The 17,251-nt window shown below is 54.9% G+C and overlaps 1 protein-coding gene across 2 annotated transcripts in view; it reads right to left on the reverse strand.

Annotated features, from left to right (window-relative positions):
- Heatr1 (HEAT repeat containing 1) overlaps positions 1-17,251 on the reverse strand; it is a 30,536-nt gene that overhangs the window by 1,594 nt on the left and 11,691 nt on the right. For both annotated transcript variants that reach the window (XM_048367518.1, XM_048367517.1), the window contains 28 exons: positions 17,107-17,228; positions 16,178-16,369; positions 15,630-15,813; positions 15,411-15,547; positions 14,538-14,730; positions 13,419-13,588; positions 12,903-13,061; positions 12,126-12,368; positions 11,546-11,677; positions 10,825-10,928; positions 10,516-10,659; positions 10,019-10,137; positions 9,824-9,945; positions 9,010-9,138; positions 7,871-8,101; positions 7,543-7,669; positions 6,733-6,893; positions 5,603-5,649; positions 5,056-5,179; positions 4,060-4,200; positions 3,550-3,842; positions 3,313-3,463; positions 2,678-2,836; positions 2,433-2,567; positions 2,238-2,342; positions 1,981-2,149; positions 1,506-1,660; positions 765-923 (listed from right to left, as the gene is read on the reverse strand). In XM_048367518.1, the coding sequence (XP_048223475.1) occupies positions 765-923; positions 1,506-1,660; positions 1,981-2,149; positions 2,238-2,342; positions 2,433-2,567; positions 2,678-2,836; positions 3,313-3,463; positions 3,550-3,842; positions 4,060-4,200; positions 5,056-5,179; positions 5,603-5,649; positions 6,733-6,893; positions 7,543-7,669; positions 7,871-8,101; positions 9,010-9,138; positions 9,824-9,945; positions 10,019-10,137; positions 10,516-10,659; positions 10,825-10,928; positions 11,546-11,677; positions 12,126-12,368; positions 12,903-13,061; positions 13,419-13,588; positions 14,538-14,730; positions 15,411-15,547; positions 15,630-15,813; positions 16,178-16,369; positions 17,107-17,228 (4,307 nt within the window). The remainder of the gene's footprint in view (positions 1-764; positions 924-1,505; positions 1,661-1,980; positions 2,150-2,237; positions 2,343-2,432; positions 2,568-2,677; positions 2,837-3,312; positions 3,464-3,549; positions 3,843-4,059; positions 4,201-5,055; positions 5,180-5,602; positions 5,650-6,732; positions 6,894-7,542; positions 7,670-7,870; positions 8,102-9,009; positions 9,139-9,823; positions 9,946-10,018; positions 10,138-10,515; positions 10,660-10,824; positions 10,929-11,545; positions 11,678-12,125; positions 12,369-12,902; positions 13,062-13,418; positions 13,589-14,537; positions 14,731-15,410; positions 15,548-15,629; positions 15,814-16,177; positions 16,370-17,106; positions 17,229-17,251) is intronic.

Below are 17,251 nucleotides of genomic sequence, written 5' to 3' on the forward strand. Positions count from 1 at the left end.
TTGCGTCCACTGCTAACGAACGTCACAATCACGTGAGGAACGGCAATGCACCGCTAAAACCACTACAAGAGCGGACTCCATCCTCTCCCTACAAGAGCTGACTCCATCCTCTCCCTACAAGAGCTGACTCCATCCTCTCCCCACAAGAGCTGACTCCATCCTCTCCCCACAAGAGCTGACTCCATCCTCTCCCTACAAGACCTGACTCCATCCTCTTCCCACAAGAGCTGACTCCATCCTCTCCCCTACAAGAGCTGACTCCATCCTCTCCCCACAAGACCTGACTCCATCCTCTCCCCTACAAGAGCTGACTCCATCCTCTCCCCACAAGACCTGACTCCATCCTCTCCCCACAAGACCTGACTCCATCCTCTCCCCACAAGAGCTGACTCCATCCTCTCCCGCCGCCGCAGTGACAGCCGGGTTCACTGTGTACAAAGCCGCGCAGCGGCGCAGGCAGCGCTCCGTGGACACGCCCGCCCGCCTCGGGCACAGCGGCATTTAAGGGGAGGGCACTCCGACACAAGCAATGAATGCTTTTGTTACTCATGGGATCTAGAAAGTGCTTTAACACGGGTGTGTGTATGGGGGAACAACTGCTACTGTTCGTAAATTAGCCAGGAAGGAAAAAGAAGAAACGCCGTGGCTCAAGATTCCACGACACATGGTGGCAGACTTGGCCACAGACACCAGAGGCGGCGCGCTTTCCGCTAGGGACGAGGCGGCTGTCGGGGCACGCGGGGCGCCCGCCCCCCTTGCCCCACCTTGGGCGAGGAGTCTCGCGTCTTGAGCAGGATCTGGTAGTTCAGGGGCTTCCACAGGGAGTCGTCCGCCATGGCCACGGAGAACTGGGCGATGCAGGGGATGAGGTGCTCCGTGACCCGCTGCTGGAAGCGCTCCTCCCCGCCAAGCCTGTTCTCCAGCTGTGAAGAGCGACGCGGACGCGCAGGCTGAGCCTCTCCCGCGTCACAAAACACACGCCCGCCGCGCCCGCCTCCCAGCCGCTCAGGAAGCCGAGGCCCGAGGGTCGGGGTTCAAAGGCAGCCCAGGCTTCCCGGAAAGTGCAGGGACTCCCATTGCCAGGGAAACACCAGAAAACCGGAAGTGGCGCTGTGGCTCAGGGGTCGAGCGCTAGCTTTGAGCACAGAGTTGCTTAGGGACAGCGCCCAGGCCCCGAGTTCAAGCCCATGGGCAACAAAAAGCAAAGAAAACCGTACTTGGCGTGTAGGTAGCATTTCCCTGTCTTTCATGGCAGCAGGCCCTTGTGGGGCTAGAGCCCCGTGTCAGGCCCTCCCCTCTAGAAGGTTCTGGGGCAGCTGTGCCCGGAGACACGCACGGCAAGGCTGATAGTTAACATCTTAAATCGGTAATGCGGCCCGAAGACCTTATGCCTCCCCGATGGGAAGTGAACCCCGATGGGAAGGCGCTAGGTCCGCGAACAACGTATTCCAAGGTAAAAACGTCACAGAGGGACACGCACGCGGCCGCGGGCGGAGGCGCCGCACCTGGTCGACGAGCGGCCGCATGAGCGCCTGGGCGCGCTCCGCGCTCAGGAAGCGCTGGGTGTCGTGCAGGAAGATCCGGTGCAGGCAGCTCAGCACGGCCCGCAGCAGCTCGCAGCACTTCTCAGGGTCGCGCTCCGAGTCGAAGAACGCTTCGTCTGTGCGGGGAGAGGGGGGCGCCCATGCCGTCTCCGCCCGGCCCCGGGGGGACAGGGACGCCCTCCTGAGTCACAAGACGCCCCAGAAATCCTAACAGGACGGCAGATCACGAAACCTCGGGGGAGGTTCCGCCTGGGCCCTGGCGCTCGGTCTCCCTGGTTCCCAGCACAGCACAGCGCCCCCTTTCTTCCCGAGGTGGCGCATGCGTACTGCCCATTAAGCTAGCCCCCAGCTCCGTGTCTGGCAGGGAATGCAGGGTCTCGCACGCCCCGCTGGGTCAGGCGCGGAGGAGGGCGGGCCGACGGCAGGGGCTACCGACCTGTTTTGGAGATGTTCACCTGGTTCAAGGTGTCTGCGAAGGGCTTCACCAGGTGCCCCGCAAACAGCGTGAACAGGCCTTTCAGTCTGTCGGCGATGCGGTCGGCCACGTTGAAGAACGTCAGCAGCCGGTCCCTCGGGGCGTCCTCGGATTTGGCCCAGTCGAACAGCTGGGACCACAGAACAGGCCTGGTGTCTCACGCGCTGAAGCGTGGCCCCGCCACCCACCCGAGCGGCGGCGCCGGGGGAGGGGCTCACCTTGAAGAAGAGGGGTCTGAAGGTGGCCTCCGACAGCTTCACCACCATGGCCACGAGGCAGGCGATGATGTGGCCCTCCGCCTCCCCGACCTCCTCCAGGTCGCTCTGCGCACGCGGGAGGGAGGGGGCGAGGGTGAGCCTGCGTGGGCTCTCCGCCCGCTCCCGCCGGGGACTGGGGGCCGGGGAGCGGCTCACCTCGGCGTGCTGCGCCCGGAAGTCCAGGGCCTCCAGGAAGAAGGCGGTGAGCTGAGGCTGGTGCGACAGGAGCTCCTCCTTCTTGAGCACCCCGATGTGCTCCTGCAGGACGCTCATGAACGGGCCCAGGTGCTTCTGCGTACACACACACACACACACACACACACACACACACACGCTGTGCCGGCGCCCGCCCTGGCGGCTGCAAGCGTCCCCCCCCGCCCCCCGCACGCGCGTGCGCTCACCTGCCAGGCCCGCCGCATGTCCTTGTGCGTCCTGCTCATGGCCGGCAGGAGGACGCGGGGCGCCAGCCTGGTGGCCAGCGTCGTCTTCAGGGCCGCGAGCCGGACGCTGGCCTGGGAGGCGGAGCCCATCTCTCGCGTGACCGTCTCCAGGCGAATCACCTAGGGGACACGACAGCGGCGGGAGTCGCGGGTGCGCGTGGACAGCCACGCTGGTGGGCAGGCGCCGTGGGGCCTCGCAGCCCTCTCTCCACAGCTCCAGACAGAAGCGGCAGCGCCGGCACGGAGGCGCATGCGTAACCCCCCACTTGACACGGAGGCGGGAGGGAGCGTTCCGGGCCAGCGGGGCCCGGTCGGCAGGAGCCCACGTCCAAGCCAAGCCGCGAAGGAGCGCGCGGACGGGCCGCTCGAGGAGCGAAGCATCGGCGGCACGGGGATACGGCCGCGCGGAGCCGTGGGGGCACGAGTCGTGTGCACACCCGCTTCCACACTCACAGGCAGCTCTGCCTGCCCAGCTGCACAGACCTCGCAGGAAGAGCAAGGGCAGTGACAGCCCAGCGCGGCGATGGCGGAGCGCGGTGCGACGCGACCCCCCGTCCGTCCCGTCCGTCCCGCCCGTCCCGCCCTCCCCGGCTCACCTGGCGCAGCAGCTCTTCCAGGTAGGGGCTGATGAAGTGCGGCAGCGTCTCCACCACCCTGTGCAGCGCGGCCAGCGCGCTCAGCAGGCACACCTCGCTGTGCCCGGGCCCGCCCGTGCTCTTCACGGCCGCCAGCAGCGACGGCATGAGGCTGCGGCGAAGAGCACGCGCGTTAGGGGGGCAGGGGGTCCCCGGCGCGGCGCGGGGAGTGGCGAGCGCCCCGCGTCCGGCGGCTACCTGGGAAGCTGCGGGATGGCCAGCGCGTCCAGGGTGGCCGTGAGCTCGGCCACGCACAGCAGGGCGCTCCCCAGCACGTTCCGGTCCTCGTCCCGCTCCGGAGCGACGAGCGCCACCGCGGCGCGCAGCACCGGCTCGAAGGGCTCCGGGTGCTCGGCCCCGAAGTTCTTGCAGAGCAGCTTGAGGGTGTAGAGCGCCGTCTGCCGGTTGATCGCCTGCTCTTCCCCCGCCTCCCTCCTCTTGTGCTGCACGATGGCCAGAAGGACTGGAAGGAGCTTGAGGAAGCGGTGGACCTGAGGGGGACCGGCAGCACCTGAGCTCCAGCCGCACCACTGTCCAGTCCCCGCCGACACGACCAGACAGACGTCAACGAGGCCGCGAGCCCCTTCCTGCCCCCGCTCCGGCCCCATCCGCCGCGCTCCAGCGGGACCCTCCGGGAGGCCCCGTGCGGCCCCATCCAGCAAGGGCTCCGGACAGGGAGGCGCCGGGTCCGCCGCCGCCGCCACTCACCGTCCTCCCCGGCCAGGACGCGTTGTGCTGCAGCTTGTTATTCAGAAGATCCAGCGCCTTCCGACGAACGGAGGGCAGCGGATTGCCCAGCAGCCCCTTGAGCACAGCGATGAAGGTCTCTGTGGGGAGCAGGGCATTGACCTGTGGGCCACATTCAGCAGTCAGCACAAAGGTCGGCTCCAGTTAACATACATCATTTCCTTTTGGGACAGAGTCTCACGACGCAGCCTCAGCCTCCCGCGTGCCGGGATTACAGGTGGGCAGCACTGTGCCTGGGTCGAGGGGCCTGCGATGTTCATCCACACTTTCCTATGCAACTAGTACCATGCCTGCTCAGATACTCCTCACTGAAGAGAAACACAACCCAAAAAGCCACCCCGAGGCTGAGAGCAAGCGAGCTGCTCCGGGCCCCGTGCTTATAAAATTAACCCTGTCAGACGTGAACGGTGACCCTAGCATCAAGGCAAGGACTAATCATGCACACGTAACATTTCTACTTTATTCTGCTCCAAAGAAGTGGAGCACTGTACGTTACATGACTAAATATTAAGAACATCAGACTGATGAAGCACATATTTCCTTGCAAATTTTTTCCCAGACAAGTTTTATTTCCACCCATTGAGATTCTCTTCAAGAAAATTTGAGCCTTGCTAATTAAGACAAGGTATGGCTAAATTTAAGGTAAAATTTAAAGCTAAATAATTTTGCAAGGAGATTAAAGACCAATGACAAAACACAGTAATTAAAAAATGAGAGCTGGGCACTGGTGGCTCACAACTATCCTACAGCTACTCAGGAGGCTGAGATCTGAGGGGCACGGTTCAAAGCCAGCCCAGGCAATTCAAGTCCAGGAGAGTCTTACTAATTAACCACCAAAAAGTGAAAGTAGAGCTGTGGCTCAAGTAGTAGAGTATAAGCCTTGAGAACAACAAGCTCGGGGACAGCGCCCAGACCTGAGTTCAAACCCCAGGCCCCCAGGAAGAAGCGGGCACGCACCTTATCCAGCATGTCGTACGCTTTGCTAAGGAGCGCGCGCCAGAACTTGGCGGTGAGTTTGTCGGCGTTCTTTTCCACGGACTGCGCTACGGTGTTGATGTAGCTGAGCACCGTTTCTAGCAACCTACGAACGGACACACACAAATGGCAGGGACGGCATTAAAGCGGCTGTGGCCTGGGTGGCGCCCACAAACAGCAAGGCAGTCTACCCATTCTGGACCAAATGGTCTCAGGAGTCGCGTGGAGGACGGGAGAAAGGCCATAAGCAAGTTTGGGGCCGCTGTCCACCGGGGCCCCCTCTGGTGCTCAGGCTGCCCGCTGGGCCACGCTTCCACAGGGCGGCCCTGCTCCAGGGAAATGACACTGAAGCACTCAGGACAAAGGCCAGACGCACAGACTGCAGTTCAAATGGCTCCAAGCCAACCCCACCCGCAGGGAGCCCGCAGAGCCACCCGCTGGGTGCCTGCGCTGGGCGCTGAGTGAGTCTTCCTGCTCCCGCTAAGGGTGGAACCACCTCCAAAAGAAAAGCACAAGCGAGTGGGCGTACCTCTGCTCAAGGCCTTTGAAGATCTGCGGGCCCCCACTTTCGACCACCTACGTGTGACAGAAGGCAGCGTTAGCACAAGAGGGATGGTGGCCAGCGCTTGTGGCCCACCCGGCCAACGTGGCTCCCACCCGCACCCGCGCCCGCCCCGGCTGCCTGACGCGGTCCATTCTCTGGCGGATCGGACTCGGAGAAACACAGCGCACGAACAACCTTCACTTGCGCACTCAAATCTTATGAAATGAGGCCTTTGTTAGTTCAAAAGAAGTGGACGAGCTCCTTTGTGTCAAATTGTCTTTTGTGCCCTTTGATATATCTTGGAAGTTTCCTTATTCAGTTAGTATAAATGTTAGGGTTTTTTGCTCAAGTTTTTCTACTTCTTAATGTTAATGTTTCATTTTTCCATTGGTAATAATGGGGTTTGAACTCAGGGCCATGAGTTTTCACTTCTTTTGCTCAAGGCTGGGGGCTCTACCCCTTGAGCCACAGCGCCACTTCTGGCCATTTTCTGTATATGTGGTGCTGAGGAATCAAACCCAGGGCCTCATGGATAGGAGGCAAGCACTCTTGCCACTAGGCCATATTCCCAGCCCATCATAAGTCTATTTTTGATAAGATAAATAGCACTAAAGCGTGCTGTATAGGACCGACTCCTACATGCCTTCCCTCCTCCACAGTCCTGACTTCTGAAAGTCAACGCGTCCTGCTTGTAGCTGGCATCAGGATCGGCGTGCTCTCGCTAGGCTAGCCCCTTCTTTAGACAGTGCTTGAGATGTGCTGCAAGTCTACGCGTTTCACTCCTGGCCAGAGGATGTGGCGGGTGACACAGGACACGTGCTGGTTCTAGTTTTGAGCCACCATGAATAATGCTTACAGGCAGCTCACAGATGACTGCGGTGCACAGATGTGCATATTTGTGCTGGCGATTTACTTCCGAAAACCAAAGTTGCCAGTGAGAGGGCCATACGATCAACCTGGGTGCATCAGGCCAAATGGCTTTCCATGGCAAAGTGCATTTCCATTTTTTTCTGTCATCTTTAATGACAGGCCTCCTATTTCCGTAAGTTTAAATTACAGATCTTTAAGCAAAAACAAGATCACCTTATCATAGAAACATTTAAGGAAGACTTCACCTTCTTAAGGAAATTTTTGGAAGCTAGGAGCTGGGCCATGAAAGACACCGACAAAAACTTAAAATGCCGCAGCTGCTTGCTCGTGTGAGTGTCCACACTGAAGACCTGTAGCGTGTCTTCTTCGACTTCAGTCTTAACGGAGCCTGTCTTGAGGGTGTTCTCTGAAAAACAGCAACAAAACCTCACTGATCCTCAGCACCAGCCTTCAGGCACGCATGCTGAGGGGAGGCAACCTCCGACAGAAGCCGCCCAGCCAGAGCTCTGCTGCGGCCCGGGCACCTTTCCTTTCCCTGTAAACATATTCGCTGGAATGTAACGGGAAGCGGAGAGCCAGCTTCCTGTGATGTGACACAGTTCTTCCTGGACACCGTGTGTGACACTCCACTGTCAACACAAGCGCAAGGCATGGAATACAAGGTAGCATGTGAAAACTACATCTTAGCTTGTGAAGGGCGCAGGGAAGAACACAATCATATGCACAAATTAAGAACGATTTGTTTACTCAGAAAGACACACCATGGGCTGGGGATATAGCCTAGTGGCAAGAGTGCCTGCCTCGGATACACGAGGCCCTAGGTTCGATTCCCCAGCACCACATATACAGAAAACGGCCGGAGGCGGCGCTGTGGCTCAAGTGGCAGAGTGCTAGCCTTGAGCGGGAAGAAGCCAGGGACAGTGCTCAGGCCCTGAGTCCAAGGCCCAGGACTGGCCAAAAAAAAAAAAAAAAGACACACCAGGCCCGATCACTGCAAGTCCTTCTTTCTCCCGAGCCCCCAGATCCACCATTCGGAGCGCCAGATGGGCACTTACCTTCTTTTTCCTCTGGTAACCTCACCAGGTACTGGAGGATGTTCATCAAGCTTTGCAGCTGATGCGGGACACCGAATTCACAGCACACTGAAATCCAGAACTCAGTGTCTGCCTCCAAAACAGCATCCTGCAAACAGAGAGGGGAAGATGGCGGAATGCGCCCTCGGGTGTACAAAACAGAGACCTCAGCCCTGCAGTTGGAATTCACTTTCCCCCAGTCGCCGCCTTTAGCCCATGCATGAGAAACCCCATACATGTGGCCCTGTGTGTTACGGGAAACGTGCGTGGCGCCTCCCGCCGTCCTCCCCCGCCCGCCCGGCGAGCTGACCTTTTCCCCGCAGGCGGCCGCCAGCACCGTCTTCGTGACGTACTGCTCGAAGAGCAAGGCGAGCAGCACCCAGAGGAACTTGTCCGCCCCGAGCGTGTCCACCAGCTGGACCAGGATGGGCAGGCGCCGGTGCTCGGGAACGTGCGGCAGCGCGTCCACGAACACGCTGATGATCTTCACCGCGATCCCTTCCACGTTCCTCGTGACTTCCTTGGAGTCTCCGTGGTCAGACTGGAGGAGAGCGGAACAGGCCTCCAGTGAGCGGACGGTGCCTGCAGCGTGCCCCAGGTCACGCTCAGCAAGCACGTGGCCGAGGGGACACTGAGTGTGAGCAGGGACAGAAGAGGCCAAGGTGACAACCCAGGGCACTCTGGACCAGTTAGTGCTCCATGACAGGCAGAGTGAACCACTGAGTAACCGCTGGCCTGAGAAGCCACGCCCTGCTCCGTTCCTGCGGTCCATCCAGCTGCCCAGCGCATCCTCCATGTGCGCAGGCCTCTCTTCCTGCCACCAGCAGTGCTCCCACACCACTGTGCAGGCCCCATGCTCCTTTCCTGCCTCTCTCCTAAGGGACTCTCTCTCTCCCACTCTCGAGTAGTCCCCAGCCTCCGGCACACAGCTTAATGAGTACACCGCTTTTCTTAGGCGTATGTATGCCCGACACTCGCCAACTCGGTAGACATAGCAAACACCAACTCCAATGTCACGATTACAAGAGGCGAGGGAATGTTCATTCCACAGTGGCCAGGAGCCTGGGGAGGCACGCTCACAAGCAGTGTGAGAGAATCCCAGCGGATATAACTACACCTCTCCTCTCCTTCCACACTTCCCTGACGACTCTCAGTATGTTTTGGTGAATGTTTTGAAAATCCAAGTGTTAAATAAAGCTGATGTGGATTCCGAGTCCCATCCACATGACCAGAAGGCGCTTCTGTTGTTACGCCCTCGCAGCACACCATAACCGGAGGGGACATATTTATTTGTAAAGTTGGAAATCACAGTATTTCTAAGAACCCCGTTAACCTCACTATTCTTGAGGCTAGGAGGCACAAGTACGTAGGCACTTTAGGAAGTGCGGAAGTGCCACTGACGTGCAAACCACAGAAGTGAAGAACCAGTAATAAACTCAGACAGCTTACCTGAATAAGCGCTGGAATGACCATCTTCACCGTCTTGCTAATCACTTGAAAGCTGTAAGAATCATCTAAGCGCATAACATTGGCTCCCATGAAAGTAAAAATAGACATGATGTTGTGTAGAACTTTATCCTAAAATAAAAAGCACATTCTTGGTATCAATTTGTTTCAAATACACCAATTACCAATGATTAATAACAAATCACCAATAAAATAAAGAGTATCTTGCTTTAAAAACAGGCTAGAAGTCTGGTTAGCACTTGGGAGTTAGGAGTACATGTTAGGTTCAGTCCTCTGCACTGGCAAAAATAAAATCACTCAATCGATGGAAATGGGCTAGACCATTTGAAAAGTCTCCAAAGAAAATATGCAAATGGCCGAAGCATATAAAATCATGAAAAACATGTAAGTCTACCAAGAGATAGTCAGCAACGTTTTAGTAATTAAGGACTCAACCAAAATGGCAAGCAAGATGCCCCTTGTCACTTGCTCGGATCACTGTAATAAAGACAGTAAAAGGGACTAGAGGATCTGGAGAAGCCGGAAGGCTTCCACACCCGGTGCAGGAAGATGGCGGAGCTCGCGCTGGTCCAGCCACAAAGAGGCAGAGAGCCCCAGCGCTGCCGGGAGCCTGCCCGATAAATTCTCTGAGGGCTTCTTGGATTTTTTGCAATGCTGAGGACGAAACCCAGGGTCTTGCACAAGCGGGAAAGTGCTCTAGCACAGAGCGCGACCCCAACCCCATGGAGCCTCAAGAACTGGTATCAGCTGTACCAATGCACGCTAGGCAAGGACAGTGTTACACGTGAGCACTTACTGGGAATATTCCGGCAGCAGTGCCCAAGAGTAAAAGGGCTTGGTGGTGCGTCTGCGGCATCTCGGAGAGGCGGATGCACTGGACTATCAACTCAACGTTGAACTTCTCCGGGTCCACGATATCTACGGGGTGAGAGCCAAGAGTCAGCTGCACAGTCCACGCCCGGCAGACAGCGGCCACGCCCAGCAAGCGCACCTTTAGGGATCCTGCCCCCGTCGGGGGACAGCTTCTGGCAGATGTTGAGCAGACAGCTAAGAATTAGCTGCTTGGTGTACTCCATGTTCCCCTGCTCCGGTGACATGGGCTCCAAGCACCTGCAGGATGCACGAAGATGGAGGACGGCAAAACGGTCACGTGAATGTGCAAAGAGTGCACAGGCAACAGGGGCTCACTAACACACTCAAACCACTAACAAGTGCAAGTCTAATGACGCAGGCTAGGGTCTCCAGATAAGATGTAAGATTCTGAACTCGTTTTTCTCATGCGGATAACTCCTCTTCATGGTCCTTCCCATAATACTATTTGCAATCTTACAGGAAAACAGCACCACTTCTGGCTTTTTCTATATATGTGGTGCTGAGGAATCGAACCCAAGGCTTCATGTATACGAGGCGAGCCCTTTACTACCAGGCCATATTCCCAGCCCTAATTAAATTCTTATTCTGTCTCAGATTCAAGCTGAGTGCCGTTACCTTGACAGCAAGTTGAAAAGACTTGGTATGAGTGTCTGGGGGCTTTTGAGCTTCTTCTTGTGCTGCAGTAGCTCGAGGATGAGCGTTACTCTCTGCCAGTATGAAGCTCCAACTTCCTGAACGGAGTCTACATCCTGTGATTTTCTGGGCAACAGAGGAGAGGAAAGGCTGAGACGTAGAGCAATCAGTGTCTCGGGGAAACTGTGGTATCAGATGCACGGCGCCAATGTGACGGCATCCAGCATCACAATGGCTTCCCGATATCCGAGGCCGAGTCAAGCCTGTGCTCGCAACAGCCACAGCTCTTACTTCTGCTGCATCTTCTGCCGTCTTGTTTGCTGGACGGTGCCCAAGGATTTGGCTTTATCTGGTGGCTCCAGCTCTATTCTGATTTGTTCAGAGTTAACGGAAATCTGAAATTTGAAGGGAGAATGGCTGATGTACATCGTGACCAAAAGAGACACAAAGAAGGCACTGTATCTTCTCCTGGGTCCTGCAGCCACTCTAGAACAAGCCGAAGACAAAGGCCATCACTGCTGTACAGCTCCAGCTCGCCGGCCCAGGGGGAAGAAGATGAGGGTTCTGGCCAACACTTTCCTTTGCAGAGAGTCCCTTTCCGACTCATCTTAATTCAAGCAGCACTGAATCGCCTCCCCACGACACTCAAAGCCTGTTCACTATGTGTTATCTTTGGTTGTAGTTTTCACCAATTTTTTTTTTAAATACGAAGACTGAACGCAAACTTTATCCCATAAAGAGTTTCCTGCTGGGCAGTGGTGGCTCACGCCTGTAATCCTAGCTGCTCGGGAGGCTGAGATCTGAGGATCACATTTCAAAGCCAGCCTGGGCAGGAAAGGGGGGCAGGAAAGTCTGAGGACCATGTCTTTCAGTCACGGACCTTTGTTTTAAACTTATGACCTGCTTCTCCATAAGTGGTGAAAGTGGACCTTTTAAAGGGCACTGCAGGACAGTTAAGCACAATAATTGAGAAGAGACTAAACTAACCAATGACATGAAGTTTGCAACTCACCCCTTTAAAGACACTGCTCACAGTCTGAGCACAGTAGGTGTTGTTACAGTTCACCAGGAGGTCAAACAACACGCACAGCAGTTTTTGCTGGACCTTTCCATCTGATACAGCTGAGAAGAAAGGCTTTGTAATCTGGAGGGCAGAAGAAAAGCAGGTGAACTCAGAAACAAGTTTGAGCTCTAGAGACTCAAAACAACACCGTTTCCTCTTACAATATAAAACTGCTTCCCACTTTATTTTCTCATGAGAATGCAATTCTTTATGACCTCTGTACTCAGCTTTCTTGTACAATAGTTGAAATGGATCATGTGCCTTTAAAACAGATCTAGTTCATTAAGAACTTAACAGCTAAGCGAGCAATGGTGGTTCCTGCCTGCAATCCTAGCTACTTACTTTGAAGCCAGCCTGGACAGATTAAACCCAAGAGACTCTTCAATTAACCACCAAAGCGACTACAGTAGAGATGTCCTGAATCCAAGCCTCAGTAACAGCCCGAGCAAGCATGTGCACGCACACACCAGCTTCCATTACAAATGCCGTAAGGCCTGAAGGAGCTGTGCGTCTGAAGAAAGCCACCGACCTTCTGGAGGGCTGTGATCTGAACGGTTGGCACTCCTGGGTGGAGCTCCTTTGTTGTGTGCACAGCTTTTACAAACGTATCCAAGCTCTTGGGGTCCTTGTGTAACAGCGACACGGAGTGCTCATTGTATTTCCCCAGCGCCAGATGCAGAGCGGTGGCCTCGTCCTTCAGGACAGCCATGGGGTCCTTCTCAACCTTCTCCAGCAAGCGGTCCACCAAAGGCAGCAACTGGGAAAGCGCCATCTACGATTGGGAGGCTCGTTAGTAATGGTGCTTAGCAAGCTGGTGTTCTGCTGACTCTGCAGAGACATCCTGTTCAAGACTGGAGGAGGAATAAGCCCCCGTGATGACATGTGGCTCTAACTCTCGTGACAGCGATGGCGCCTTCCTTCTCTCTCTCCAATACATCTCCCCGGACGCCCACAGTGCTCAACAGTTCAGACAGCAGCTGGAAGCCCATCTGAGCAGTCCTCAACACTCAAGAACTAAATGACTTTACAAATAGTTTACCATCTACTAAAACACTGCATTTTCCTGGTTCCAGTTTGGAAAATGGACACAAACCAAGAGCCGTTCCAGTAGATTTTTTAAAACAAAATCAAGCTGATGACTAGGCAGGGATAGCACACTTGTTTTTTAAAATGTAAGAAACTCAAGAAAGGTTTCTGGTTTGCAGCATCACTTCCCCACCGCCCACTTCTTCCTCCCGGATGATGAGGACGGTGCCGGTGCTGAGCGCACAGGCGTGGCGCGTGCGGTGCCCTCGGTTACACGCACCTCACTGTTGACGTCCTGAAGGACTTGCAGCAAATCTTTTGCAACATACGATGGGCATTCATATACACAGTAAAGCAGGGTCTTCAGAGTTTCCGACAGCTTTTGATGAGATTTCTGTTTCTTTTCTCTCTGTAGTTCATCAAATAAAGTAGCCAGATCCTAGAATCCCAGAAAGAAAGCTGTAACAAAGGGCTCATGAATGGCCAAGGCCAAATGTCGTGGATATAGGAGAGTCTTCCCACACAATGTCACGTCCTCACACCTTTTCATTCTCTACCAAGTTCCAATTGGACAGACATCAACCCCCAAGAGCGAGCTTCCCAGAAGCTGGCCATTGGCCATGGTCTTTTGTTGTCTAAGGGGAGGACAACGGAATTGAGAGAAGGGACTGCAGCCATTAGAGATGGAGCAAAGGCAGCTTCTGACATCAGTTTCTAAGTTCAGCCACAGCCTGTCGGAGCCCTGTAAGGTCAGTGTTCATGGGTCCAGCCAGCCAGGCAGACCTGTGCAGTTTACCTGAACCACATAGGCGGGATCAGAGGTGATCTCCTCTGCTTTGGGAACCAGGTGATCGATGAGCAGCTGAAACGGCCCTGCTAGTCCGCTGAGGGCCTGGAGACACTGAAGGGCCGCGCGCCTCACTTCTTTTATGGGGCTGCCCAGGTTTACAAGCAGAGACACCACCACTGAAACCAAAGGGAGGAGTACGTCACCGTTAATGAAGCTTGCACAGTAGCACAGGGACACGGCAAACCGTCCACTCCCAACAAGGAGGTGCAGCTCAGTGGCAGAGTTTGATCCTCAACACCACAAAAAATACTAAAACTCAAACTCCCTTTCTGAAGACTTCTACTGCCCAATCATTTGCTAGTCCGGAGAAATGTTGGTCATCTATTTTCTGTTACGTTCCTTCACCAACACACAGAGCATGGTTCAACTATGGTTCCCAACGTGTACCTAAACTGTATGTTTTTGGCAGTTGGAAAACGCTCATTTCTAACCCGGGACGTTACTGGTACTGGTAAAGTTACATGGCTGCAGAACGAGGCAGTGACGCACTCCCAGACCCATCCCTGGGCACCTGCACACGAAAGTGCCCACTTGTGTATCAGCAGGACATGGATCGAAGAATATCGTCATTCCCTTCCCTGTCACAACTTTGGGAATGACAACAAAATCTAGAACCTCTTCCAGTTTCCCAGAGACGCAGTCATTCCGGGCTGAGGCCCACTGGCGCCCCATCTTCAGCCCCCGGCGCCCATCTGGCGGCCATGTCCCCCATCCATCAGCAGCCCAGGAAGTCACCACACTCAACAACATCACACTTGTCAACTTTATCCGACTGCAAAGCTGACATTACACTGCATACGATAGCGCGCGTTTATGTTGAACTGAAACCTCTTTGGATAATGCCAATGAATCATATAAATTTAAGTTTTTTCCAGGTATCTCATTAGAAAGCAAAGGAAGGCTTTGTGAACGCGCAGCCTGTTCATCACTGAACTGTGTCGGGATCTGGCTTCTGGAATAACTAGCTGCCGGAATGCAGAAGGGAAGAGCTGCCTATGAGAAGCGCACACACTCATTTTTCCACAACCCTGTCTAGAGAGAACACGGGACCGCTGCGTCCCCTACCTGGTGACGAGGCGGAGGCCAGCTGCTGCCTGCACTGTGTGGTCTGAGCGGCGAGCAAGGCGGAGCCCACATAGAGGGCCTGCGTGCGCAGTGCGGGCTTCACGGGGCAGCGCAGGGGGTCGGCGAGGCTGGAGGGATAGGTCCACAGGAGGGACAAGAACCTGAACAGCTGCAGGGCGTCTCCCAGGTGCACCTAAGAAGAAAGTGTACTGGGATTTTTAACAGTTAGGAAGGATGTCAACCAAGGCTGAGAAAAAGAAGCCTCACCCTAACCGTGACCTTACAAGCACCGAACCGAAAGACAAGAACACTAAGTCGAAACCGAGATGAGCCTGGTTCGGAGGCTTAAGAAAGTGCTTTAGCCAAGTGCTGGTGGCTCTGTTGTCCTAGCTATTCAGGAGGCTGAGGTCAGAGATTCATGGTTTGAAGCCAGTTGGGGCAAGATAGTTCACGGAAAAGCGGAAGTGGAGCTGTGGCTCAAAGTGGTATGTGCTAGGTTTGAGTGAAAAAGGTCAGGGACAGCGCCCAGGCCCTGTGTTGTATCAGCAACTTGGGAGGTCGAGACAGGAGGATAGCAGTTCCAGGTTAGCCCAAGGAAAGACAAGAGACCACATGAAAAAACCAAAAGCAAATGACTGGGTGTGAGGTTCAAGTGGTCTAGGGTTTGCCTCCTAAAGCTCAAGTCCTGGCCAATAGTGTCAAAAATAAAAACAGACTGGGCTGTGACGTGCAGCCCCGCGTCGGTAGTAAGGCAGCGTGCAGGGTGAGGGCGGCCCCGTGGGGCTGTCTCGGCACGCCCTCCTCCCAACCCAGAACGGAGAGGAGCTGCAGATGCCGTGCGGATGGGGGAAGGCCGGGCAGGGGGCTGCGTACCTGCAGGAAAAGCTTCATCAGCACTCTGAAATGAAGGGCCTCGGCGCCCCGGAGGACCAGCTCAAAAAGCCCCAGGAGCAGGTGCAGGTAGTGCCTCCCGGCCTCGTCCAGCCGCTCGGGGTTCCACCACCGGGCCTCTGCGGAACACGGGAGGAGCCGTCAGACCCCGGCCCTGGGCGGCGTTCCACGCTCAGAGGGCACAAGGGGAGATGCGGTTACCTTTAGAAAAAGACTTAGGAGCCTTCACGGCAAAAATGAAAACTTTCAGGGAAAAGACCAGCAACACCGAGTCCTCCACAGCGATGCTGCGGGTGCTGGCCAGCTGCTCCACGTAATGGGTCCACAGCTCCTCCGGCAAGCCTCGGTCCAACATCAGCTCCAGGTGCCACTCGGGGGGGATTTCCTGCAACGGCAAAGCAAGCAGTACGGAGAGGGCCCAGGAGCCAGGCTCTGCAGGCGGACCCCCCCACCCCATGCCGGAGGTCATCTGGGTGCGAAGCCAACCATCCTGAGCCAAGACACAGGCTGGAGGAGAGACCTTTATACGACAGGGGGTCTGGCTGTCCTCTTCACAATAAAAACCACACATCAAATTAAAAGTGGCTTCATTTTATCTATGTTTCACCTGAAAACACGATCCTGAGAAGCAAACTATTCATATGAATTCTATCCAATAGAAGGTAGGGATGGGCTGGGAACGTGGCTTAGTGGTAGGGCTGGCCTCGCATGCACGAAGCCCTGGGTTCCACCCACCCTGCACTCCTTACCACAGCAGTAATGACGCTCTCCAACTTCTTTATCTTCTTCTGCAACAAGCCGAAGGCTCTCATTGCAAATGGAAAGTGAGTTTCTTTGGCAAATGAGCAGCAAGAGACGAGCACAAACACAGTCACGTGGAAGGCCACTTTCTGCTTCACACTAACCGATTCCTTTTCAGCAGCACTGATTAATTCCTCCACCTTGGAAAAAACCAAACACACCCCGTAACTGGTAGCTCCTGACTTTCTTAAGATGGCCTCTTCTATCTCAGGCCTACATGGGCACTGCCCTTTTCACAGAGTGCTGTGACAACTACAAAGCCTTTGAGAAAATAGTCCCCGTTTCTAATTATACAAGTATTTTCAGGGCTGGAAATGTGGCTCAACTGGTAGAGCACCCGCCTAGCAAGCCCAAGGCTCTGAGTTCAAGTACCATTACTGGTGCACACACAAGTTAAAGTATTTCAGGAAGTTATAATGTACCTAAGTGCATTTGACGACAGGTTAGTGCATTTCAATCACATACCTAACACCATTTACGAAAGGAAGGTACGCTGACCAAGATGCACTGTGCTCACAAACTGAGATGTTGAATTGAGGTGTGGGTATAACTATAGAGATAAAATTTTAAGAATTCGTAAAATAAGTTCCTCTTTTTGTTGGTAGTATGACTTGAAATCAGGGACTGGGCACTGTCCCTGAGCTCTTTTGCTCAAGGCCAAGTGCTTTACCACTTTGAGCCACAGAATTGTGCAGATTCATACTAAACGTTTTACTTGCTTAAAGAAAGACAGTATTTTAAGAACGCAAAACAACAACAACAACAAAAACCCAAACCCCAGACGATGAGGAAAAGAGCAGACTGTGGTGGAAGCAAGGCTGGGGGGGGGGGGGGGGGACACAGAGGCGGGGACGCGGGGGCGCGGACAGCACCCTACCATCCTCAACATCAGTGCGCGGTCGCCAGAGTTTATATTGCAGGCCAACAACCACATCAGCTTCTGGTTTGCTATCCCAATTCGTTTTCCTGGTTTTGTGACTTTCATCACATTCTCAAGCGCTGTAGAGAATGGTGAAGAGAGA

This window comes from Perognathus longimembris, chromosome 18 (genome assembly GCF_023159225.1).
Source record: "Perognathus longimembris pacificus isolate PPM17 chromosome 18, ASM2315922v1, whole genome shotgun sequence".
Lineage (NCBI taxonomy): Eukaryota > Metazoa > Chordata > Mammalia > Rodentia > Heteromyidae > Perognathus > Perognathus longimembris.